At 33.8% G+C, this 27,401-nt stretch overlaps 1 protein-coding gene across 4 annotated transcripts in view; it reads left to right on the forward strand.

Annotated features, from left to right (window-relative positions):
- NUP98 (nucleoporin 98kDa) overlaps window positions 1-27,401 on the forward strand; it is a 95,728-nt gene that overhangs the window by 26,515 nt on the left and 41,812 nt on the right. For 2 of the 4 annotated variants that reach the window (XM_012725526.1, XM_004683162.2), the window contains exons 8-14: window positions 460-623; window positions 1,541-1,678; window positions 3,015-3,153; window positions 9,197-9,289; window positions 14,213-14,353; window positions 22,569-22,702; window positions 24,906-25,093. In XM_012725526.1, coding sequence (XP_012580980.1) covers window positions 460-623; window positions 1,541-1,678; window positions 3,015-3,153; window positions 9,197-9,289; window positions 14,213-14,353; window positions 22,569-22,702; window positions 24,906-25,093 — 997 coding nt within the window. The remainder of the gene's footprint in view (window positions 1-459; window positions 624-1,540; window positions 1,679-3,014; window positions 3,154-9,196; window positions 9,290-14,212; window positions 14,354-22,568; window positions 22,703-24,905; window positions 25,094-27,401) is intronic. The other 2 variants (XM_004683160.2, XM_012725527.1) reach the window with 2 other exon arrangements.

The following is a 27,401-nucleotide window of genomic DNA, read 5'->3' on the forward strand; positions in this document are numbered from 1 at the left end:
CTATCAGGAGAGTTCTGCTATACCATTTGGGTTATCTCCCTGGCCAAGGATCAAACTCACACTGAAGTGGCTTCTGTGAGCTTCACAGTGCTGCTCTTTAACTTGTTCCACCAACCAGGAAGGCCTAAAACCTCTGTTTTCAAGAAAATTTATGTCTGACAGGGTTAAGCAAATACAGTTTGAATGTAGTATGGCATCTCGCAAAAATTGAAGAAAGCTATAGTCTTCCAAGGAAGATTACCTAGCCCAGCCTGTGTTCTTGGGTCAGAATATTATTTAGGACCTAAATCTGAACAAAATTGGGAGTTAGCTGAAGAGGGCTGAATAAAGAAGCAGTTATCTAACTTGTAATGAATGAATGTAGAGTAATTTTAGATCTGTTGTCAATAATTTAAGGTGAAGTAACTGAATAACATGAAGTTTGGGGTTATTTTTTTCTCCATTTGTTTTTCCTAAAAGGTACAACTGGATTTGGTACAAACCCAGGTGGTCTCTTTGGCCAACAGAATCAACAGACTACCAGCCTCTTCAGCAAACCATTTGGCCAGACTACAACTACCCAGAACACTGGTTTTTCCTTTGGTAATACCAGCACACTGGGACAGCCAAGTACTAACACTATGGTAAGGACACAGACCCTTACTAGTTCCTATTTGTAGAATTAAGTCATGAAGCTTTGAATCCAATCAAACTAGTTAGGTTCTTCTGAGTTTCTTTCCTGGTAACCAGTAACTTTTGGCTGTATTTTTCTGTTTTCTTGGTTTTTTATATTCCAAAAATAAGTGAAGCCATCTAATGTTTGACCTTCTTACCATTTCTCTTAGCATAATTATCTCAAGATCCATCCCTTGTCCAAAGGGCAAAATATAGTGTGCTTACAGTGGATAAATATTATGTATGCTAATTACATCTCAATAAAACTGTTTGAAAAATTAATTGAATTTTCAGTTCAGCAATATTCACAGTGTTTTTCTTTTGTTAGCTAGTGCATAAATAAAAGTTCTTAAACATTAGATAAGATTTTGCTTGTTTGAAATGGTATCGTTTCTTAAAATAAGAAGATATTAACAGTGTGCTTCTTCTATTCTGATTAATTTATTTTCAGTTACTTGTTTCAAAACCCATTCCCCAACTCAGTATTAACAAGTTCTTTTGGCATAACTTTGAAAATTAAGCATCTTGGCATACCATTTTGTTTTGACAGCCTGATATCTCCTATAGCACAAGAACATTTGTAAGGTTGTATTAGTTGCTCAGAGCCTTGGTATACTTATCAGGTTTAGATACAGGTATGAAGTTTTGGTTCTGCCACTGAGGAAGTATTATAAGTATTATGTGTTAGGCACATTAACTGTTCTAAGCTTTTTTTTTTTTTTTTTTGAAAATGGCTGTCAGTGCTATTGTGAAGAAAAGATGGGTACTGAAAAAAGTATTTAGAATAGTATCTGTCAGAGTTTTTAAAAAGTAGCAACTATAATTTTTAATGTATGACTCTTAAAAGCTGATTAGGACATATTGTAACCTACATTACCTTTTGCAGGGTTTATTTGGAGTAACCCAAGCCTCACAGCCTGGAGGTCTTTTTGGGACAGCAACAAACACCAACACTGGCACAGCATTTGGAACAGGAACAAGTCTCTTTGGGCAGAACAATACTGGATTTGGTGCTGTTAGTTCGGTAGGTTTTTATAGTTGACTAATTTGAAGATAGGTATAAATCTGTTAAAGTGATTTTCTAAGAAAGAGTTGATTGTCTTTCAAGTATCTCTGTTGGGTATATTGTATGACTTATACTGATGATAGCAAAGAGTGCAAAATAACTTGGTAACTTCAATAGGTTAGTTCTCAAATAATTTTCTAAAAGGTCTGTATCTCAGTGCTTATGTGCAGTTTACTTTTGATAACAAAATATCACTGTAATTGGCTAGTTTAAATTGCTGAGTCTGAATTGAGATACTTTTGCTTCTAAAATTAGGTAATTTTTGATCCTAGTTGTAAATTGTTTTGGGTGATTAACTGGTATATTTCAAAGTTGAGATTTTAAGTATTTTTGGTATTGAACAAGTTGCTAAAATTGTGTTCTTATAGTTACCAGGCTGCTGGAGACTTAGCTGAACTTTTGCTTTGCTAAGTATTTTAGTAAAAAATTACTATTTGGGAATTTACTTAACCTAAAAATTATAAATATTATATTACCAATTAAAGAAATTATATGAGAACCATTATGAAATTGTTAATCTGTGCTATTTACTTATTATAAAAATTTTTGAACATGCTGTTGTAGGTAGTTGAAAAGAAAAATCTCAAAAACAGGTTTGTTTTCATGAAAATTGAAATCTTAACTTTGAGCAGCTAATTGAAGTTAGGAATTGGAAATACAGTGTTTAACAAAGTTCTTGTTATCTTTAATAACAAGTTTATTGAGATATTATCTACATGCCATACAGTTTACTCTTAAAGTTTAATATGTTCACAGAGTGTGCAGCTATCGCCAAAGTAACAGGAAAACCCAAACTCTTCAGTAGTTACTTCTCATTTTCCGTTAGTCACTTCAACCTGCTTTCTGTTCATAGATTTACCTATTCTGGATATTTCATATAAATAGAATCACCTAATGTGTGGTCTTTGGTAACTTTACTCATTTAGCAATCATGTTTTGAGAGTTCGTTTTTGCTTTAGCATGTGTAATTTTCTACTGGTAAATTAAATACATGATATATTTCTGTTTCAAAGTAAAAAATATTTCATTGCCTTGTACTTTTTTTTAACCTAATCGAAACCTTGTGTTTGTTGAGGGGTTACCATTAACTTCTCAGTCTAGGAGCATTCTGTGTTTATAAGGTTAATCTTGCTCAGATAAGTTTATCTCTCTGATAGTCTTTATTCATTCTCCTTGTCCTTTTCATAGAAATTAATTTATCTTTCCTAATCCAGTATAACTGAGGTAGCCTTTCTTTATTGTCTGGAATGAGTCTTTATATACTTAAAATTTTTCTATGTTCTGTTCTTTTTAGACCCTGTTTGGCAGTAACAAGCTTACTACATTTGGAACCAGCACAACCAGTGCTCCCTCATTTGGTACAACCAGTGGCGGGCTCTTTGGTAACAAACCAACCCTGACTTTAGGAACCAATACAAACACTTCCAATTTTGGTACATATAAAAAGCAGGTTTGACTCTCTTAAAGTTACACTGACTATACCACACGTCATTCTCCTGATTCATATGATTGGGAATATTTTAAAATTCTCAGGTAAGCTGTGGCTTGATGTGAGGTACGAAGCACCAGAGGGAAAGGTTTAAAATCATAGACATGGGTGAGGTACTTAGAAGAGATTTAAATTCATTTTTCCTCTTAACTGCTTTGGATAAAACAGGCCATCAGCACATGCAGAAAGTTGATTGTCTAATGGAAGTATTTTTTCCAAAATAAGGAAAGCACTCTCTTTGGGTTAGATCACCAGTAGTTTTAAACCATAAGTAACACGTTTGATTGAGATGAACACATTTTGTTAGGCCAGGTTTCAAGTGAGAAGTAATACAGAAATGAGAACTTATGATTCTTTTGTTTGTTGTTGTTTTGGTTTTGGTGGTTGTTTTTGAGATTTGATGATTCTTACTTTGAGGTAAATTCTAATTTGGTGGATTATTCAGTAGTTTTGATGTTGCAAACATTGAGTACATGTTTACTGTAAGACATGGGATTGAATGACATTAAAAAAACTCAACTACTCTTCAGAGATGGAAAAATTTAGGCCCATATAATTAGAAATATTTTTTCACTGCCTTCCATAACTAAGTTTGCAAACAAATTCAGCATTACTTGTGTTAAACCAAATATGGAAAATTAATTATCAAGTTAAATACTTATTTAAGGATTTCCTGTGCCAGATAAATCATTAGGCACTGGTTATCTAGTAGAAGAGGAGTGCTAAGGCATATTTATTTGCCATAGGTTAGTTAGCACTTACACATTTCTCAATGAATTTATATTGGTTTTTTAAATAGTTATTTTTATTTATGCATGCATGCAAGAATTGGTGTGTAGACCAGAAATATAGGGGTTGAGAGAATTCATTAGAGAGAGAACAGGGAGCAGATCTACTGAAATATACTGCTGAGGGGAGCAGCGAGCAAAACAGGAAAGATCTGCTGTGCCATGTGGTTGAGCTCCCTGGCTGGGGATTGAACTCTTACAGCAGTGGCTGACCGCAGCTTGATAACACTGAGATTTTCACCCCTGCGCCACCAGGGAAGCCCCTTTTCAGTGAGCTTTTGAGTGCTCTTGTAATGTGCTGGTGAAAGAGGCTGCATAAAGCATCCTTTAGAAGATTTTTATGTCTGCACAGAAATATGAACTGCATGGACAACATAGAAGGTTAATGGCACATACCAATTCCTAATTTTTGTATTTGATTTGATTTTTTATAGCCTCTTTTGCTTACTCACTGGTAGTAATGACTATTGTTCCATCCATAAGTACTTTTGATTATAATCTATGAGAGAGGTTTTTAGGAAGTGGCCTTAGCATGGGTAAGGTTTCAATTTGTGTATTTGTTTCTTTGTTACAAATAGAATTAAGATGGAAAAGATATTTAAGGGTTAAATAGAGCCATTTTTATCACTATCCCTCCCTCTTCTCCAAGGAGTCTTTTTAGACCACTGTTTGTTTGTTCACTATCTTACCCCATGAAGACATACCATATACATACTACATATTTATTAATGTATAGTCCCTTAAAGGGCCCATTTTATATCTATGATTTGTTTTTTTTTGATATATCTGATTTTTTTTAAATACTTGGATAGAACCAATTTATACTCTTCAAAATGCATTTTTTTTTTCTGGAAAACTCAGTTTTCAGAATTAAATGTTATTTATAACGGTACTAGTACAGGCTGTACTTTTTTTTTTTTTTTTTAAGATTTATTTATTTATGCATACACAGCTGGGGTACAGGCCAGAGGTACAGGGTGGTGAGAGGATTTACCAGAGACAGAGTGGGGAGCAGAACAGGCTGACTGAAAGTACACTGCTGAGGGGAGCAGTGGGCGGGTCAGGAGAGGTCTGCCTCACTATGTGACTCACCTCCAGGGTAGGTGGGGATCGAACTCATGCTGAAGTGACTTTAGCTTCTTAGTGCTGTGCTTTAACCCACTGCGCCACCACAGACGGTCCCAGTACAGGCTGTACTTAATTTAAACAAAAAAAAGCTGGGCTTCTGAAATACATTTGATATTATTCCATGGTTCCAGATACCTGATTTGTTTGGAGGCCTTTGTTGTATGAATATACTCATGTTTAATGATTTGAAAATGAATATTCTTATTTTTATCTGATAAGCCTTACTAATTTATGTGCTAAATTTGAATTGTCCTTTTTTCTTTAAGTCCCAGTAATGACTAGTGCCTGGCATAGAGTAATAAGGTGCTTACTAAATGTTTGTTTGAGGAATTAAAATTATAGAACGAGTACATAGGGTCAGAGAGAAAGGATTCACTGTAAGTTAGATGGGGGTGATAAGTTTTGTTCTCGTAGGTGAATTTATCATTCCCTTACTACCCTTAAGTGATCCAGATAGAAGATTTTCTTTCCTATTTTCGTAAGAATCTGTTAACTTCAGCTTTATAGGCAGACATAGTCTTTTTTTTTTTTTTTTTAAAGATTGATATTTATCTTTACAAGAATTGGGGTGTAGGCCAGAGGTGTGGTGGGGGGCAGTGAGAGGATTCACCAGAGACATAGTGGGTAACAGATTAGGCAGATCAAGTGATATACACTGCTGAGGGGTGTAGCGGGCAGTTCAAGAGGTCTGCTGTGCCATGTGGGTCATCTCACTGGCCAGGGATCAAACTCCTGCTTGCAAGGGCTGCAGATAGTGCCACAGTGCTGCGCTTTAACACTTTGCTTTGCCAGGGAGGGCCCCAGAGATAGTTATTGTTAATTTTACTTTATACAATATGAAATTGTGTTTCATTTTGATTATAATTAAGCCATAGAGTTAAAGGTTGGAATATGTGCTAGAATTGATGTTTCCAGATCTTTAAGTAATTATTTAGTCATTATCATTTTCTTAATAGTTATTTGGTAGGGATGAATTTTAAGACTTCTGAATATAAGTATATATAAATTCCTGAGTGAATGGAGTTGAATTGTTTCAGGGAGGATGCCCGCACTTAACAGTTGAAAGAATTTAAAGATCCTTTGGGTACAAATAAAATGATGCCACAAAATAAATCATTGGTTCTTCCATGCTATAGTGGTTATGGGGATAGTTAGTTATTTGCATACATAAACACTTTTTTTTTAATAAACCGCTTTTCTTTTTAAATCAAGACAGCAAATTGATATAACGTTCATGACATGCAGTATTTGTATATATAGTGAAATGATCAGATAACTTAGTCAACACGTGTCACCACACTTAGTTTCAAAGTATTTTTTTTTCCTGTGTTAACTTTTAAGATCTTTCTTGGCAACCTTCAAAATGTAATACAATATTTTTTTTTCCAAAAATTTGTTTATTTATGCATAAAAGAACTAGATTATAGACCAGAGGTGCTAGGAATGAGAGGGTTCACCAGACACAGAATGAGGAACAGAACAGGTGGATTGACTGAAATACACTGCTGAGGAAAGCAGTAGTTGAGACATGAAAGGTCTGCTGTGCAATGTGGGTCACCTCCCTGGCTGGGGATCAGACTTCATGCTGCAGTGGCTGCCAATAGCTTCATAGTGCTATACTTTAACCTTTGTGCCAGCAGGGAGGACCATGCTGTACTTTTTATCACTGTGATTTTTTATTTTTTATGCATCTATTTACATCATTGTTCATTTTACAACAATGTTTACTTCCCCCTCCTCTCCTCTCATCACCATAGCCCCCCACATTCCTCCCTCCAACTTAAGTTATTCTATAACTAGAGTCTAAATATTAATGAGGTTAGACTGTGTTTTGTCTTTCCCAGTTGCACCTAAGTCATTTAGCATATTGTCTGCTATATCCATCCTTATTGTTACACATGGTATAATATTTTTTTATGGCTGAATAATAACCTATTGTGTGTGTGTGTGTACAGCCTGTGTGTATGGCTAAATATGCTTATTTCTGTATTTATTAATGGATACTTAAGTTGTTTGTACCTGTGTCAGTACATAGATATATTTCTGTATTCATTAACGAATACTTAGTTTCCATATATTGGGTATTATAAATTATGCTGTAGTGTAAGTGAGGGTGCATATATCTTGTAGATTAAGTGTTTTTGTTTTCTCATGGTAGTTCTATTTTAAATTTTTTGAGGAACCTTAATATTTTCCATAAAGGCTGCACCAGTTTTACATTCCTGCCAACTATGCACAAGGGTCCCCTTTTCTCCTCATCCTCACTAAGACTTTTTATTTCTGGTCTTTTAGTAATAGTTGTTCTAACAGGTGTGTGGTGATACTGTGATTTTTATTTGCATTTTCCTGATAATTAATGATGTCAAACATCTTTTCATGTACCTGTTGGTTATCTGTATGTCTCCTTTTGAAAATGTTCGTATCCTCAGTCTTATATTTGGTAACTACTTAACAAATATGTGATTTACAGATTATTTTCACCCATTTGTTTGGATGTCTTTTCATCTTGTTGTTTCCTTTGTGGTACAGACACTTAACTTTTGTTTCTTTGTTTTTGTGTGTCAAATCGAAAAACTCATTGCCAAGATCATTGTCAAGGTGCTTATTTGTATATGTTTTCTTTTAGGAATTTTATGATTTCAGGCCTTAAATTTAAGTATTTGATCCATTTTGAGTCAGTTTTTGTTTATGGTATAAGATAGGGGTCCAGTTTTCATTCTTTTGCATGTGACTGTCCAGTTTTCTCATCATGATTTATTGAATAGACTGTCCTTTGTATAGCCTTAGCTCCTTTGTCATACATATATTGATCATTAATTAAATGATAATCTGTAATTTAAAAAAATGTTATGAATTAAGAGTTGATAAACTTTTGTCAGAATCGGAGGAAATGTGTGGTATAAACAGTGTAAGTTGGGACTAATTTCCCTCTTGTGGGTTTGAGGTAGTTCACAAGTTTTGTGTTTTCTGCTGTTTATGATTAAATTTTAACTCAAAAAGAAAAAGAATATTTCCTTGTGTATATATATTTTTTAATAAGAAAATTGGTTGTGCTTGAGTAGTAGAACTCCATTTTTATGGCATAGCTGTTAACACAATTGAAGAAAATATTTAATGATTGCATGAATTCAGTGCCTTGAGATTGTCATTATTTGTGTGGATTTTCAAATGACAGAACTATTTTCAAAAATACTTAAGGTGTTTTACAGAGTTACTGTCCAATGATTATTTTTTTTCTGTTATCAAAGAGATTTAATGATAGGTATTTTAGTGGTCTTGTTGGTAATAAGCTCCAAAAGGAATGCAGAAACTTTGCAGATGTGTATCTGTATGATGGAGAAATAACATCAGCAAAGTAATGTAGATAACTGTGGGAAGACTGGATTTTAAAAGGAAATCATAACATTTTCTTCAAATGATGGGTTTAGTAAAGGAAGATTTCTTCATCTCTCTGTTTCTGATCATTACAGTTCTGTATAAGAAAATTTATTTATAGATTGTCTTCTCTTTTTAATATCATCTAGTTGAATCTTCAAATCCTATCAAATGATTGAGTGTGATACAATTGAAATTTCACATGTGAGCAGCCACATGTTAACTGTTCTTGTCAATAGAAAAGCTTCTACAGAGATCTTTATTGGTAGTTTTCTTTGAAGAAATAACTGTAGGTTCAATGAAGTTTGTTGGCTGTATTATTTTTAGTGAAGTTTGAGGGAATGAGATTTTTCTTCCAGAAGTTACACATGAAACAGGGGCTGAAAGTTTTGACCCTTACGAAGGGAAGTCTCAAATCACTTTGCCTTTAATTTATGGTTATTATCCTACTCTGAACTTAACATTTCAAGTATGAAATGTGATCAAGTAAATAGGAAGAATCTGTAGTACCTATTTATAGACATTAAAATTAAATCTTAAATAGTTAAATTAATTTAACATTTTTGGTTTTCTAAATATTGATATCTGAAAGGATATGAAATTTAGTGTCAGACTGTTTTTTTTTTAAACTCCCTTTAATAGGAAATTGATGATTGTGTTGAAAGTACAGTTCACTTACTCTCTTTGTCTTCCTAGGTTTTGGCACAAATACCAGTGGGAATAGTATTTTTGGAAGTAAACCAGGACCTGGGACTCTGGGAACTGGGCTTAATGCAGGATTTGGAACAGGTAAAGAATTGTAATGTTAAATTTACTTACTAATTGCCTGTATTTGATCATACGCCTAGAAATAAGCTTAGATTTCCATTTCATAAATGAACTTATTAAACATTCTTAGCAGTTATGCATCATCAGATTTTTAAATGTTGGCATGTTTGTCTTAGAACCTCTATGCTTTCTTCCTACAAAATGTTGTCCTCTGATAGTCCTGGTCTTTCTGGAGTTTTCAGTATTTCATACTTGTCACTATAATGATGCTAATTTTCAGTTCCTCTGTATTAACCTTTGCAAAAGGTATTTGAGACCTTGAACTGTTTGTCAGGTAAGGTTTATTAACCTAATAATACCTTACTTTAAAAAGACATAGCAATAAAAGCATACACTATTAATTAACAAATACTTGACGTTTTCAAGGTCTGTGTATATCCTTCCAATCTTTTGTGATAAAGAACTTTTGTGAATTACTAGACATGATTATTTTTTCAGTACCTTTGAAGACTTTTATCCTCTACATGTCTAGCATTTTAAACAACTGGAGGGTGGTGGGTGACAGGTGGTCATAAAATGAGTAAGTGTATCAGGGTGTGAACTTACTGAATTGTTTTTTTTTTAAACATTTGACTTTACCTGCATCCCCGTCTACTGTATGCAAGCAGTCATTTAATGGCAAATCATTTTATTTCCATGGTCTCTACTTATACTGTCCACTTATCTCTGATCATTTAATATCTCCTTTTTAATAGAATCTCGTTTTATACGCTGAGGTATTTTTACTTTCTTTTTAAAATAGAAGATTGTAAGCACTAGTAAGATATGCCAATAATTATGGTAGTATCATGAGAAGCTCATGTCTTTCAACTGTGAATTAAGGTTATTAAAAATTTAGCATGTATCTTGTGAGACTTTCATGTACGTTTGCATGTATAGGTGTTTGTACATAGGTGTTTTATGTAGATGGAATTCTTTGTTACATTGTTAAAAGGAAATCATATCCTACATGAGTATTTTTTTAAGTGAAGTCTGATTTACATTATTAGTTGGATATTAATGTGGGCTGCAATCAGCATTTTAAAATAATGAAGTAGAACTTTAAAAAAATGTACATAGCAAACTTAAGTATTGTTTCATTAAACTTTGTTGCACTAGGTGTAAGTGTGATGTTTTAGGTCTTAGTGTTTTTTATGTTGTGTACTAGAGTAAAATGTTTCAAACTGAGAGCAACTGCTTCAAGTGATCGTTCTTTAAGAATGTTGTTTAATGCAGTTGTTTATTTCTTTACTGAAGTAAATAGTTTATATCTTGTTAATATTTTGACAATATAGGATTTTTCCCATTAAGGAAAACACACCATAATTTAACCTTTTCTTATTGACAGACATTTGACTTATTTGATATAACCAGCAATTCAGTAATGAAGAATTTTGTCATACAGTTGCATTGATATTATAGGGTTGATAAAAGTGCCTAGTTTCCTCTACCTTTTATGTGTACTTTTTCATTTTTGCATACATATTGGAATAGATATATTCTAATTTACACTTAACTGATTTCTGGTAACGGCTATCTTTTTATGTGTTTATGGGCTGTTTGAATCTTTCAGTTTTTATTCATAATATTTGATAATTTTTTCCTAATTTTTGAGCATGCTTTTATACATTATGGATATTAACTTTTTGTATGTATGATGATTTGATTTGAGCTTTTTAGCTTATCATATTCTACTACATATCTTTTGTAAGAAATAATTAAAAAGTCTGTGTTCAGTTTGATCCCTAGCTCAAATCAAATTCTACTACATATCTTTTGTAGAAATTAAGAGCTAAAAAGTTTTTGTTCACTTTGATCACTAAGTTTATACAGAGCATATCATTGTACATCAATGTTCTCTTCTAATTTTGGAGGAAAAAATTAACTTTGGTATGGGTTAATTAAGGGCTTTTTCAGGGGTGGTTTTGACTGTACACAGTTTATGAACTGGAAATATAAGGCTTGGATTCACATACAAGCTTACTTTTTATAGTCAGTGTTACCATTTTCTCCTCTTTGATGTTTGGGTCTCATGGGTTTTGGTTACTTGTGACCCAAGATTATAAAATGTTCTGTAACTTTTCTTCTGATGTTGCTATCTTCTATTCCACAGTAGTATAATATCTCAGCCTTTTTATTTATTTGAACATGGAATTTTTCTTAAATAGTTCTACCTCATGGACCAGAGATCACATTTTATTGCTCTTACATATTCCTCATTCCTGCCTTATCCCAATTCAAATGCAATTTGATGAAGAATTTTACATCCTTGGCAGCAGTAGATCATGTAGGAAAATAAGAATGTAATAATCGCCAGTCATACACTGTTGGAATTCTTTGAGATTCACATTCTACTAAACTTTTGACTTTGAAAGGTGAATGTTGCATTTCGTGGAATGGCAAGTAGAACAGCTGTTTTAAAACAGCAGTGTGCAGTCTCTGCTTTCAGTAGAGCTTCAAGTGCACACCTCAACTAAAGCATATTTTCCTGTAACATAGGGTACCTCATGAGTAATTGACTATAGAAATATTAAGTGTACAGTACATAAGATTTTTAAGAGACCAATTTTAATATAAAATGTTTCATGTTGTCCTTTAGCATTCAACATCTCCCTTTTCCCCCTTGTGCTCAAGTGGGGAACACTGATTAAATTATATGTCGTGTATATGTCATTTTCTTGTTTCACAGTGATATGAGTTGTCATTAGTACTAGTAATAGTACCATTTTCTTAGTTGTTATTCAGTAATAATCAGTTTTAGTTCCTAGATTTTTTCCATAAAGTTGTAAGAGTATATCTAGTAAGATGATTGTTAAACACTAAAATATATACAAGAAATCAACCCAAAGTGAACTGCTAAGCTAAAATTAAATTCTGACATTTAGTAAAAGATCTCAAAGGAAATGTAAACATTTTCACTTTTTATTTACATATTCTTAGAAGTTTTTTTTTTTAAGCACTGAACATAGTTTTATTGGAAGATGTTTGCACAGATACAAGTTGGCAGAAGGAGCTGAAATTTTAAAACCATTTATGCCATCTCCATATGTCTTACTTAGGACTTCTATAACTAATAAGTATAATGCTTTTCATAAATTGACATTTATAATATATCAGAATTAGACTGTTCTGCTTTCATTAAATTTCAAAAGGCACTTGTATGTAATATAAAATAAAATAGGTTTTTACTGTTAATTGAGTTTCAAAATATGCAGGCAGATCATTTTATAATAGTCCCTTTCCAAATCTCCTGAACCTCCAATGTTTTTTTTAATCTTCTGTGGCTCTTTGTTCACTCCACTACAAAGGTGAATGGAAATGTACACCTGTCCAGAAAAGAAATTTTTTTCACCCTGCTCCAGCATACCTGGACAGAAAAGAAATTTTTATCCATTTTATATATTCAGGTTTTCATCCAAGTTTTTTGGAGAGAATTACAGAGATTTTTTCTACCTGGAAAGATAAAGAATCCTGAATTAGTGCTGTAAGCTATATCTTTTGATAAGAGTAGGATAATATTAGTTTTTCTTGGAAATTTAACCAATTTTTAATGGTTTGGAGCTTTAAAAGTTTTAGTTCTTATTCCACAGTTGGGCATTTTAAGGTGTAATAATCCCATTGCTACATTGTTGACTTGTTTAGTAATAAGGTCAGACAGTTAAGGGATGTTTTTGTCCATTCAGTAGTGACCCTTCCTAATTTATAGTATATGGATTCTAAATATAAACTTCCTATCCTTTTCTGGGCTATGAACTTCAATTATTATATCTTTGAAATGGTTTTCCCTGGTAAATCATAGCTCTGTCAAGATGTAGTTGATAATTACAGGGGATTTTCAGTTTTTTCAAATTGCCAGTAACTTTTGAGGATGATAATTTTTAAATAATTTATGACAGTAATTTATTTTAAATGGCTAAGTTCTCCCCATTTTACACAAAGATAACAAAGTCCATGCTAAGATGCATCAGACCTTATAATACTACAAGGATTTCCCCCTGGTGAAAATAAGTCCCTGTTCCATCCAGTGCTGAAGCTTAGCTTGACTGTTTAGTCATTACAAAACACTTCACTTTTTATAAAACAAAATGTTTGTCTAAAGTATTTTTCATGAGATGGTACATTTGAATTTTTTTTTCTATCAAATGAAAATACATTGGTTTGGTTTTCCATAGTTTATTCTATATGCCAGTCAAAAAGATGATACTGTGATTGGTTCAGTGGAATACTTTGTTGGTTTGCTTGTCTGTTTGTTTTTTACATTTTTAAAGGACAGGTTTATTAGGAAAAGGAGAAAAAGAGGCACCTGCATATTCACAGGTGGGCAGGAGCTCTCTCATTATTTTGATTTATAAACATTTCATGTTTTAATTCTTTTAAAATTTGTCTTACATTAGAATTGCAGTTATGAATCTTGGTTATATTGTTAGATGCAGTGATATTTGTACCCTTTTTATTTTTATAGCACTTGTGATGCTGAACCAGTTACTAAACCCTCAATTTTTTTTAATCTGTAAAATGTAGGAAAAGTTCTACTTCTGTCCTTATGCAGATTAAAAGAGATGTTACTAGCTAATATTTAGTGAATGTTAGTGTCTACTAGGCCTTTTCTAAAAGCTTTAATATATGTTTATTCATTTTAATCTTAAGATGACTATCTAAACTGTATTATCTATATGATAGTTGTAGAAAACAAAGCACAGAAAGTTAAATATTTTGCCTGTGACATCTGTGATATAATCAGCTCAGTGCCTGACATATGGGTAGTATTTGCTGTATTAATCCTTTTCTTGAAATAAGTGGTTATTATAAAGTTGCCAAATGTATTTTATTCTTAAGTAACTGATCTCTGGCACAACATTCAAAGGATCTTCTGTAGCACTTTTTTCTTTCCTCTTGTCTCCATAGCTCTTGGTACTGGACAGGCATCTTTATTTGGGAACAGCCAACCTAAGATCGGAGGGACTCTTGGTACAGGAGCCTTTGGGGTCCCTGGATTTAATACCACAACAGCCACTTTGGGCTTTGGAGCCCCCCAGGCCCCAGTAGGTAAGTGTCAGTCACTTTAGAAGGCATTACTCAGTTTATTTCCTGCTAATATTATGACCTGATTTTCTATCCCATCCTTATCCCACCCCTCTCAAAGCAGTACATACATGAATACCATTGAACAGTCAGTAGTTACAAAGGGCTTTTCATAATTGTGACTTTTCATGATTCCCCACTCCCAGGTCTACTCCCCCAAAGAGATTACTTTTGTTATAGCATTAAATTTATTTGATATATAATTGTTTTTATTTATAAATGATTTGCTTATATACTGCTATGTTTTGCTTTTGTAGGTTTATAATAAATTAATTTTTTAATGATAGAGTATTTTGCACATTTTATCACCTCTACATTCTTTACTTCTCCCAGTATAAACTGTTTCCTCGCTTAATTTTTTTAAGTGATTTTTCACACTTTACTCATTTGAATACACCTCAGTTTTTGCAATATATGATTATTTCTAATTTAAAATTACTACTGATTATTTCTAATTTAAAATTAGCTTTTTAACTTAAATATTTTTTGAAGAAAATTGTATTGGAAATGAAAAGTTATCATTTGACATAGAAAAACTGATATAATTTCTGTACCATTAAAATTAATCTATATTATCATAGTCCTTGTACCTGTTAACTTACGCAAATGGAAGCTATACTATTTTGTCAAGTAGGCGATGATACTTACTGCTTTGTCAGGTAGAGATGTTAAGTGCTCTCCCTTAACCTTTTCTTATTCCTTTTGTTCTATATTCTATATTTTTTTATGTTGATGAAGTTGATAACATATTCTGTTCCATAATTATTATTGTCTCTTCTTTGGTCAAGAATTTTTTTTTTTTTTTTTTGATTTGCCAGTCACCTACATAATAATAATTTTGGGAGTATGACTTTACACTTTGATATATGTACATACTTTACTCATCCTCCATTAAAGCTCCAGTTCCAAGGCTCTATCCTTACCTATCCTCCCTAGCCCTTCTCTCTTCCCTATGCCTCTGGTAACCACTATATTTTTCACAGGATCTAAGAATTATTTTTGCTGTGTTAAGTAATTGACACGTTACAAATACAGCATTTTATTATAGCTATGAAAACATTGCTATCTACCCAAGTATATCATTCTCCCATAGCTTTTTCTTTTTTCCTGGAATTTTTTATTTTTTCCCTCAAATTATCAGCTTTTATTGCCTTAACTAAACTAAACCTCCTTTACCTTCCTACAAATTCTTAAGGATGGTATCAGAACTCCTTTACCCTGATACTTTATTCTTTGATTGCTCTGTCCTCCTGCATTTATGAGCTGATTATTACTCAGACTTTCACCCTTACTCTGGGATATTTCCTTCATCTATTCAGTGGGAAGTGCTAGACACAAGATATTAGGGCTTTTTCTATATCAAGGAATATATGTAAAAGGTAGACTTTTTGACTACATAAAGCCAGAAAATGTCTTCACTTTTTTCCTTCTCTCGATTCCCTCAGAGGGAAAAATAATTCACCTCTGAACTTGAGATATATTTCTTCTTGTATTAACCATTACAGATTGTAATGGTATTGCAATTGTATTAACCTTTCTGATTCTTGAGAGTTGTTCTGCTTCACCCTACAAGCATTAAAACTATTCCTTTGCCCTAAGATTTCATTGATTTGCTTAGACCTTTTCTAACTTAATACTTACAATTTTAACCTGTTTCTACCTTCTTGGAGAATTTTGATTGTCTTCTAAGTAATCTTTTTCAACTTATTGCTTGTAAAAAGGAAAAGTTCCTTTTTTGCCTCAAACATGTAATTTTTACAAAATTTTTTTTTGACTTTGAATTTGATAATTTGGTTTAATTTTTTTAGGGTTCTTCTGTTCCTTAACTTTCAGAGTGATTTTGATTTTGCTCTTTAATGCTTGGCAGTTTGTTCCTTCATATTTAGAAAGGAAATGATAAATTCTCTTATTTGCCATGGCAAACTATATATAGGGTAGAACTTACTTACCAATAGGTTTCACTTTAATGTAAATAATACAGGAGCCAGCTGTTTCTGAATGATAAAATGTCACGTTCTTAGCTCTAAAATGATGCTAGTTGCCTTTGTTCCTTCTATACATTAGCTTTATTCCACCAGAGATACAGTGTCCCAATATTTTGGTCTATCTGTTGATCATCAGGGATTAGGAGGATCACGGTGTAGCTATCTTGCAAGGGTACTTTGTGTTGATTCTTCTCTTATTTTCAGTGTCAGGTCTTTAAAATTGATAATATTGAATCCCTAACCCTTCTGGAATTTTCAGAAAAGATATGCTTTGCTTTCAGTATACTCTCTAAGTTGTAATTTGCTGTGTTTTATCATTCTCCTGTCCATTTTGCCCTAGAAATGCATTTTCTTTTTCATTTGTTATCTTCCCATTCATAATGGGTTACATAAATACATTTTAATTTTGTTTGACCATTGATTTTAATTTATGGGTCTATAGTCAGTTGTTCTAAACTATACTCCTAAATAAAGGTCTTGGAGAGAGAATTTTGATTGATCTCTCTGTGAACATTAAAATAAGATTTATTATTAACTTTTTTAAAGATTAATTTATTTATGCATACAAGAACTGGGATACACCTCCCTTCCTGGGAATGGAACTCCTGCTGCTGTGGATGTGCATAGCATCCCAGTGCTGCCCCTTGGGCCACCAGGGAGGCCCCCCCTCATTGAATGTTTTTCCCCTTCTCCCCCCAAGATTTAAATGTATGCATACAGAACTGGGTACAAGCCAGAGGTGCAGGGGAGGTGAGATGAATCACCAGAGAAAGAATGGGAAGCAGAACAGGCAGATTTATGAAGTACACTACTGAGGGAAGCAGCAGGCAAGACAGGAGATGTCTGTCTGTGTGCCCTGTGGGTCACCTCCCCTGCCATCCAGGGATCAAGCTCATGCCTAAGAGTTTGCTGCCAGCTTCGCATGCTGAACTTTAACCCATTGTGTCACAAGGGAGGCCTCTTTTTGAATGGTTTTAATAATCCTGCTTTTTTTTATCCCAATACCAATGAAAAGGTCTTAATCTAAGAATTTAACATAATAATTGTATCCATTAGTGTTACTGCCCATTTCTAAGTGGCGATAGTGACTTTGTACCAAGGACTCTTACTTGGAAGGTCCTTTTTAATGTGAGTCTATCCTTCTTTTGGTAATCCCCTACTTGTTTTATAAAGCTCAGTTACAGTGGTTTCCTTTAGTTCAGTTTAGTGCATTGGTTTGTTCAGGTTGTTTTGAAAACTAAAACCTATCTCCATAGAATCCAGTATTCTACTTCTTTTTTTTAATTATTTTGTCTTTCACATCATTGTGTATACCCCATAAAATTCCCACCACCAGTTTACCTGTGAACCATCATCATCATCATCGTCCGTGTGCTGGTCTCTCCTGTTTTGATCCCTTTTCCTCACCTTCCCTTGATGAATGTCTCTTATTTGTTGCTAGTTTTGTTGTTTTATTTCTAATAGAAATTTATTTAGGCCTTATACATATATGTTGTCTTTTAGTTTTTGTTTTGTTTTGTTTTTTCATTTTTTCATCTTGGTTGTAATTCCTGTGGACTTTCCACTACCAGTCTGTGGTGATGTGCCATCACCACAGCCCAGTGCACTCTTCCCACCCAGTTTTGATCCTATTTTCCTCTCCACCCCACTTCTACTTCTTAAAGCTAAGCAAAATCAATCTGTAATAATTTCTTTGTGGTAATCTTATTGTCTTTCTTCCAGATAAATTGTCATCAGTTTCTCCTCTTCTCAAAAGATTTCATTTTATACTTTTTATTAGCCCTTTAGTTATTTGGTCCTGGTGTAGTTTTTACGTGGTGGCATCAGCTGGTACAGGTCAAGGTTTTTTTCTTTTAATACCTGTCAAGTAACAGACTGACCAGTGAATATCAGAATTCTTTTAAAATAACCATGTTTTCCGAGAAAATAACAAAAATAATGAGCAACCATATACCAGAGACATTTTGCGGGGGTGTGGGGAATGGGATCAAAAACGGGGGGAGGGGGCGGGTTGGGGTGGTAGGGAGGGAAGTGCACGGGATTATGGTGATGGCACACGGGTGACATGGTGATGGGAAACCCGTGGGGATTACAATTGAGATGGGGAAAAAATGTACAAAAAAAAAACCCCATGTTTTCTTTGGAACAAAGGCTAAAGTTTGCTGAGTATTCACTTCATGAGTTAGAAAGAATAAGAAAATAAGCCCAAAGAGAGTAAAAGGATAAAAATCACAGAATTAAAAATAGAAATTAAACCAAAGAAACATGCCTATAGAAGGTCGCCATAGCCAGAAGTTGACTTTTTTTAAAGATGAAAATCTCAAAAAGAAGAAAGATTCAGTCATCCAATGTTATGTCAAGAGAATCTAACTTAATAGTGTTGTAGATATTAAAAGGCAGTAAGAGAATTACAAGAGACTTTATGCCAGTGAATTTAAAATTTTAGATAAAATGGGTAGTTTCTAAGAAAAAGTAACTAGTCAAAACTAATTCAAGAAAAAGTAAATGGATATAAGTTTTAAAGAAATAAATTCAGTAATTTAAAAACATTTCTATAAACTTGAAGCCAAGGTAGTGTCTCAAATGATTTTTACTATATATACAATCAAGAAAAATAATTTCAGGGCTCTCCCTGGTGGCACAGTGAGTAAGCACCACATTATGAAGCTCTCTGACGCTGCTGCAGCGCAAGTTAGATCCCCTGCTGGGGAGCTGACCCACATAGTGTCACATCTCTCCTGATCTGCCCACTGCTCCCCTCAGCAGTGTATTTCAGTACATCTGCAGTGTATTTCAGTGCATCTGTTATGCTCCCCACTCTGTCTCTGGTGAATCTTCTTACCCAACAAACCTCTGGCTTGTACCCCAGTTCTATAAGCATAAATAAATCTTTTTTGAAAAAAAAAAAATTGCAATGCATGAAAAATCTTACACAGGTTAGTTAAGGAAGTTGTCTTTCCCAGTTCATTTTTAAAATTTAGAATAAAACCTTCATACCGCATATCAAAAATATGGCTTGGGCCCTCCCTGTGGCGCAGAGGGTTAAAGCACAACACTAAGAAGCTAAAGACACTTCAGCATGCGTTCAATCCCTAGTCCTGGAGGTGATCCACATGGCGTGGCAGACCTCTCCTAACCAGCCTGCTGTTCGCCTCAGTAGTCAGTAAGCCTGGTCTCCCCACTCTCACTGCCCCTGCATCTCTGACCTTTACCCCAATTCTGTATGCATAAATAAATAAATCTTAACAAAAAAAAAAGATGGTTCAAGAAAGAAAAGCTACCTGTTTACTGTGTCGTGAACACTGCTTAGGAATCTAGAACACTGCTTAAAAAATTGAATCATGCAATACTAAAAATAAGTAATGGGCAAATTAATTTATCTCAGAATGTAAGCTTGATTTAACATAAAAAAAATCAATGTAGGGCCCTCCCTGGTGGTGGAGTGGGTTAAAGCACAGCACTATGCAGCCACTGCAGCATGAGTTTGATCCCCAGCTAGAGAGGTGACCCACATGGCATGGCAGACTTCTCCTGACCCACCCACTGCTCACCTAAGCAGTATATTTCAGTAGATCTGCCGTTCTGCTCTCCATTCTGTCTTGTCTGTGGTGAATCCTCTCACTCCACTCTCCACCCCGCAACTCTGGCCTGTACCCAAATTCTTGTATGCATGAATAAATAGATCTTTTTTTAAAATCATTGTAATTTGCTACATTGACTAGTAAAAGGAGAATAAATATCTGATCATATCAGTTGATACAAAAAAAGTTATTTGCCAGAACTCATGATAAAGGACAAACTTACAAATTACAATAGAATGGAACTTCCTTAGGCGCTCCCTAGTGGTGCAGGGGGTTAAGATACAGCACCAAGAGGCTATCCACAGCCACTGCAGCACGGGTTTGATCCCAACCTGGGAAATAATGCACATTGTACAGCAGAATTCTTCTGCCTCACTTGGTGCTACCCTCAGCAATGTATTTCAGTAGGTCTATGAGTTCTGCTCCCCACTCTGTCTCTAGTGAATCCTCTCATCCCCATATCTTTGGTCTGCACTCCGGTTCATATATGTATAAATACATAAACTATTTTTTAAAAAGTGGAACTTCCTTAGTCTTAGAAAATAGTAATAGGATGTATATTCTTATAGGCATCAAACTTCAAAAGAAATATTGAAAGACTTTTTTATATAGACCAGAAATCAGTAATTAACATCTCTTATCACTATTTGTATTTATTATTCACTATACTGGGCAGAAAACAAAAATAAGAAAAGATCTAAAGATTGGGACAAAATTAATATAAAACTCATTTATAGATGCTATGATAGTGTATGTAGAAGATCAAAAGAAAAATAATGATTGAAGTTTATTTAACAAGATTGTTGGATACAAAAGTAGTATTCAGGAAAAAATTATGGACATGGTATAGGAGTAAATCTTTGTGTAAGTTACCAATTATTTCTTAGGTATGGCATCAAAAGAAAAACTAAGAGGAAAATCCAGATTTTCTTATTTTTCCTTGAACAGTCCTTGGAGTGACACTATGCTTTTATTGTATGATACTGTGTATTAGTAGATATTTCTACATATGTCTTTCTTGCATTAAATTGGATATATGAATTTTGTGACTATAAATAATTTACTGTGTATGTGCTTCAACTTTACATCCTCTGGGTTTTACAATCCTCAGCAAATATGTATTCTTTCCTTAAATATAAATGTACCTTTTTTTTTAAAGATTTATTTATTCGTACAGAATTGGGGTACAGGCCAGCGATGTGGAGGGTAAGAGGATTCAACAGAGACAGAGTGGGGTACAGAACAGGCAGATCAATGAAGTACACTGCTGAGGGGAGCAGCAGGCAGGTCAGGAGAGATCTGCCGCGCCATGCGGGCAGGCAGGGATTGACTCAAGTGGAAGTGGCTTAAGCTTCTTTGTGCTGTGCTTTAACCCGCTGCGCCACCAAGGAGGGCCCATTTTTTAGTTTTTAATGAATACCTGTGATTTTAAGAAAACTGTCTTTTTGGATTTGTTGTTGGTTTTTTGCTGCTGTTCTTTTTACCCCCTCTTGTGGATCTTAAATTTTTTGAAATGTTTTATTTATGCCACTCTTTTCTATATTTTGGCTTTCAGCCTTATTTTAAACATTTATAAAGGAAATGATTTTTATATTTAAAATTACTGTGTGGTTTGATATTTTTTAGTCAGCATTTTTGGAAATAATTTGTCTTACAAAGAAGTTCATCAGTCAAGATACAATGCAGATAGTTGTGGGAGGTTTTCTTTATACTATGTAAAACCATAGATCATTTTTTCTTGTCCCCTAAACTCCCTGTGGCAGATACATTTATTTTTACACTTTGAAGGGAAATTGTACTAACTGAATGATCTTTTATCCAAAGGTGTCTTCCAATAGATAATTGAATGTTAAAATATTTAAATAATAAATGTGTAGGACATCTTAACAACCATTCTCATTTTTTATATACTGACTTCTCTATTTTCTTAGTATACATACTGTATTTTACTCTGGAATTTTTACTTACTTTACAAAGATATTTTCTTGTTTCCTCTATGAAATGCATTATCATACTTTTAATAAGTACTTAGCCCACCATGTTGATATATCAATGATTTTTACAACTGTTAATTCAGTGTTGGAGAAGGTTTGTTTCTAAGTCTTGCCTTTTACAGGTAATTTCAGGGAACACTTCCAAATATTTCTGTACTCAAAAAATCATAGGTTAAATTTCTATGATTAAAGTAAGCGAACAAATATAAGTGCATTATTTGCTCTGTGTCCTGTCATTGTTTCTTTTAGACAGACTAAACCAATTTGTAACATCTAGAAGATAAACTCTTTTTATATAGCTGTGCCACTGTTAGATAATAAAGTAGGTATGAAATATTTCTTCAAGATCGTTTTGTCTTGAATTATTAGTGACAAAGAACACCTAGTAAAATTTTATGTGTGTTATGTGTCTCTTATGACTCTAAATACATTTGACCTGTTATTGATTATTCATTTTCCTCACAGTTTGTTACTCTACTCCCCACCAGTAACGCCATTGAGTGTGTCTAAGCACTTAAAAGACCATATCGCCAGAAAGGGTGTTGAGTCTCTTCCATTAGATCCTTATATTAACATTCTCCCCCCCCCCCCCTCCCCCCCCCTTTTTTTTTTAATAAAGCTTTGACAGATCCAAATGCTTCTGCCGCCCAGCAGGCTGTTCTCCAACAGCACATCAATAGTCTAACGTACTCGCCTTTTGGAGATTCTCCTCTCTTCCGGAATCCCATGTCGGACCCTAAGAAGAAAGAAGAGGTAAATTTAAGAATGCTTCTGTAAAATTTATTTTCAGAGCAGGAGAAACTAAATGTGCAGGGTATAATTTCTTACATACACAGCCTACAGATAAATTATTTTTGGTGTATCTGTCAGGCTGCATGACAATAAATGAAACAAACACTAAATTGGAGATGAGTACTAAGACTTCAGTTGTCCGATAAGGAGATACTCTTATACTTCAGTTGAGCAAACTACAACTCGCTAATTTCCCTAAAATCATCGTGTTCTCAAGAGGCAAAATCAAACTCTTTTTCTCTTGATTGCTATATATCTTTATATTAATTTCTTACATAGTAGGGGCAAAGAAAGGGCTTTTGCTCACTGGTACAGCATTAAATGTATGGTCTTTGATTTGTTTACTCCTTGCTTTGCCATTTACTATAAAATGTTAGGTATGTCTTTTGCCTCTCGGAATATGTTTTTGTTATCTGTAAAAATTAATACCTTTGAATGTTAAAAATTAAACCACACAGCAGATATAAAGTAAGTCGTTCAGTAGATAGAAAAAATATCATTCAAGAATTTATGTAATATCATTTATCGCAGCTGGTTCTTAAATTAACACTTAAGTAGATATCATGAGAGGCAAAATGTGAGTTTAATGCGCTATGTAAAGTATAAGTTGTGATAAGATGAAAATTCTGTTAGTCATACAACATAATTTTAGGTGCCTACGTATTTTCCTAGTCACTGTTCAGCACTGAGAATACAAAATGGAAACAAACAAGAACTTACTCTCTTAAAACTTACTATGACATGAGTAAGAGCAGACCTGTGTTTAAATTTATTCTGATTCAATATGTACAGTAACAGAAGAGCCAATCTGTTGACTGCTAACAAAATGTTTTCTAGACAATGAACTGTTACTCAGCAGTAAGAAATAATGAAAGTACTGGAACATGCTACAACATGAATGCAACATTGTACTGAATGTACTGAGTAAAAGAAGCTAGGCACAAAAGGCAATTTATGAAAAATGCCTACCATAGGTAAATCCAGAGAGTCAGTCATGCTTGCCAAGGAAAAGGGGGAGGAATTGGGAGATACAGAATTTCTTTTTGGAGTAAGGGACAAGTTTGGAATTAGTGGTAATGGCTATACAACCTTGTAAATATACTAAAATTCACTAAATTGTGTGCATTAAAATGCTACATTTTGTTATATGAATTTTAAAATTATGATAAAGGAAAGAACATAGACTTTTGGTGAATTCGATAATACTTTTTAGAAGAAATAAAATTAATTTTTCCCCTTACTGTGTAGAAGTTGTTTGTTCTATGTGTAGACATACCAAGCAAAGGCATAGAATTGTGAGAGTCCTTCAAAGGTCTATGGAAGTTCATTGTAACTAATGTGTGAACAGAACAAAAAATTGTGATAAGTCTTATATATATAACAACAACCACTGTTTTGTTAATAACAGTCACATAATGCTGTTTATACTGTTTAAGGAGATAAATATATAACCTGAAAATGCCATAGAAACATAGTAAAATATTTTCAAAATCAACCTGAAGCCTGAATTTACTTGTATGTTGCCTCCATTAATTTGTAATTTCTTCAGAAATCAAGGAAAGTAATTTATTATTCTGATTTCCAGTACGGAGTGTTTGGTTCATGTTAATTATCAGTGCTTTCTAAATTACTGATAAATGCAAGCTGAGGTACCCAGTTTTTCAGAGTGGTTTGGATCACTGGAAGTAAATATATTTCATGGCTGCATTAGTGTTCCTTGATGCATGATTTTTTATTTAATTGAAAAGTAATTTGTGGGGTTTAGAATTTTTTTGAAACTATACTTTCTTAAAATGACATGTCATCTTTGTTTTAGAAAACAAAACTAGGGCAGTCTCCTTTGTAAAATAAAGAGAACTTGTACAAGGTATATTAACACTGTTTTGTTAGTACATTTTGATATATACAACACTTCAAATTCAGTATCTTAAAATAAGCCAGACAAACCAGTTGAAATGAATAAAAATTACAGAGAAATAAAGGCATTTCCATTAGGATTTACAAAGTTGGGTGTTGACATTCTGGTATTTTATAAGAGCTGAGACTTCAAGAAATTTCTTGCAGGTAAATGGCACAGGTGAGATTTAATGCTGGGCTTGACATTTTTAACCCAAACCATACTTTTTATTAAACTAGAACTTTTGTTGATGCTTTCGTTTTTCAGAGATTGAAACCAACAAATCCAGCAGCTCAGAAGGCTCTCACTACACCTACACATTATAAACTAACACCTCGCCCTGCCACCAGAGTTCGACCAAAGGCTTTGCAAACCACAGGCACAGCCAAGTCACATCTCTTTGATGGACTGGATGATGATGAACCATCATTGGCCAATGGAGCATTCATGCCCAAGTGAGTTTATTTTTGTTAAATTAAATGTAAAATATTAATATAAGCTAAGTATAAAAAATGTTTTACACCTTACCGTTGTTAAGCAGTTGTAGGATTTTTACTTTATTTTGAAAAACTGAACTTCGCCAAAAAGAATGACTTGATTGCTCCTTGAGATAACTAAAATCAGTCTTTTTTTTTTTTTTTTCTATTATGTTTTACCTATTTTAAATAGTGCTACAGTAAACATAGGGGTACAGGAATTTTTTGAATCAGTGTTTTTGTCTCCTTTGGGTAGATCACTAGGCATAAAATTGCTGGGTCATATGGTAGCTTCTTTTGTAGTAGTCTGAGGAACCTCCACTCAGCTTTCCATAGTGGTTGGACCGGCTTGCATTCCCACCAGCAGTGTAGGAGAGTTCCTTTTTCTTCACATGCTCATCAACACTTGTTACCAGTTTTTTTAATATGTGCCATTCTCACTGGTATAAGGTAGAACCTTATTGTGGTTTTGATTTGCATTTACCTGATTATAAGGGATGTTGAACATTGTTTCATATACCTGTCAGCCATTTGCAGTTTCTCTTTGAAGAGTGTCTTTTTAGTTCTTCTGCCCATTTTTGATTGTTAGCGTTTGCTTTGTTTTTGCTGAGTCAAGTGATTTCTGTATGGATGTTTGTGGTCAATCCCTTATCAGTTGTATCATGTGGAAAATGTTCTCCTAATAAATAGGGTATCTCTTTGCTTTGGCTAATGTCTCTTGCTGTACAGAAGCTTTTTAACTTGATAAATCCCAGCTGTTTATCCACTCCTTCACTTTCTTCGTTTGGGATGAATCTTTAAAGATGTTACTGAGATGTATGTCATGTAGTGTTTTGCCTATGTTTTCTTCTATATATTTTATGTCTTCAGGCCTTACATTCAGATCTTTTATCTATTTTGTGTTGATTTTTGTGCATGGTGTAATGTAGTAGTCTAGTTTCATTGTTTTGTATGTGATGGGCCAGTTTTCCCAGCACCATTTATTGAACAAACTGTCCTTGTTCCATTGCATATTCTTTGCATCTTTGTCAAATATTAGTTATCTGTATATGTGCAGCTTTATTTCGGGGCTGTCCAGTTCCATTGGTCTGTGTGTCTGTTTTTGTTCTGGTACCAAACTGTTTTAATTATGGCTTTGTAGTATAGTTTGAAGCCTGGGTATATGATACCTCCATTCTTTTTCAGGAGAGCTTTGGCTATTCAAGGAAACCTAATTTCTAATTCACAAAGCTAGTTGATAGTTATGTAATAGTTTGAAAAAGTTCTTCTTGATTGTCCATGAATGTAACAAGAACACATGCCCACATCAAAGTGGAATTGTTATAACTGTAGGCACTGTTCAGAAGGTATTTCTTCAGTTAGGTAGGGAAAACTTATTCCTGATAATAGACGTTAGCTGCTCTATCATTTCAATAGCTATTGACGTATTTTCCTCCGTCGTGGATTATGAATTCCTGACATTAGCCACCTACTATTACTCATTTTTAAAGGGCCACGTTGATCTCTCCTATACAACTTTTGGGATTCCTTTGTCATTTCTAACAATGAGTTCCCCATCCAGACATCAAAAAATAAATGGGTTTCCAACATACTGGAAATAGATCAGCTCATACTTCCGATATACTGTCTTTTGGTTGTAGCATAGGTTCAATGCCATCTAGTGTACAAAGTGGGCATATGGCAGTGCTGTCACTGCCACAAGCCCTACCACATGGCTATCCTGCCATAGGGTGATGAGGATAACCAATATTAAACATTTTTAAAGCATGTAAATAGTTTTACATGTGCATGTTTATTTTTTGTTTGTTTTATCTGTGAATTAGTGCTTATTTTGAGGAGACACTTTTTCTCATTAACTCTAAGTGCTCCTGATTAAGAAGAATCTGTATTTTTAATGTCCATATAGCTGTTGAGCCATTAATAAATTACACAGAAAAAAATATAAGACAGTATGTAGAAGAGTTAGTGGTTAACACAGAAAATTATGCTTAATTTGTGTAGTGGAACAAACATACCCTCGTGTTTTTGTATGTTTGTGTTGTTTGTGGGGGGAGAGGGCAGGAAGATAAACCTGAAGAAAATTTTGTACTTGTTAATGATAATTGGCATCCAGAGTTGTAATTTCAGGGCATTGAGTTAGGGTTATTTCTCTAGATACATAGTTAGACACATACACACAGACTGTTAAGAATAAAAAGGTTTTTCAGGTTCTAGAAAAAAATCAATCTCTTGCAATTCTTTGTGAATATTAAGCAAAACAATTTCCACTTTAAAATACAGTGGTCTG

Source organism: Condylura cristata, unplaced genomic scaffold (genome assembly GCF_000260355.1).
Source record: "Condylura cristata isolate star-nosed mole 26May11 unplaced genomic scaffold, ConCri1.0 scaffold00015, whole genome shotgun sequence".
Lineage (NCBI taxonomy): Eukaryota > Metazoa > Chordata > Mammalia > Eulipotyphla > Talpidae > Condylura > Condylura cristata.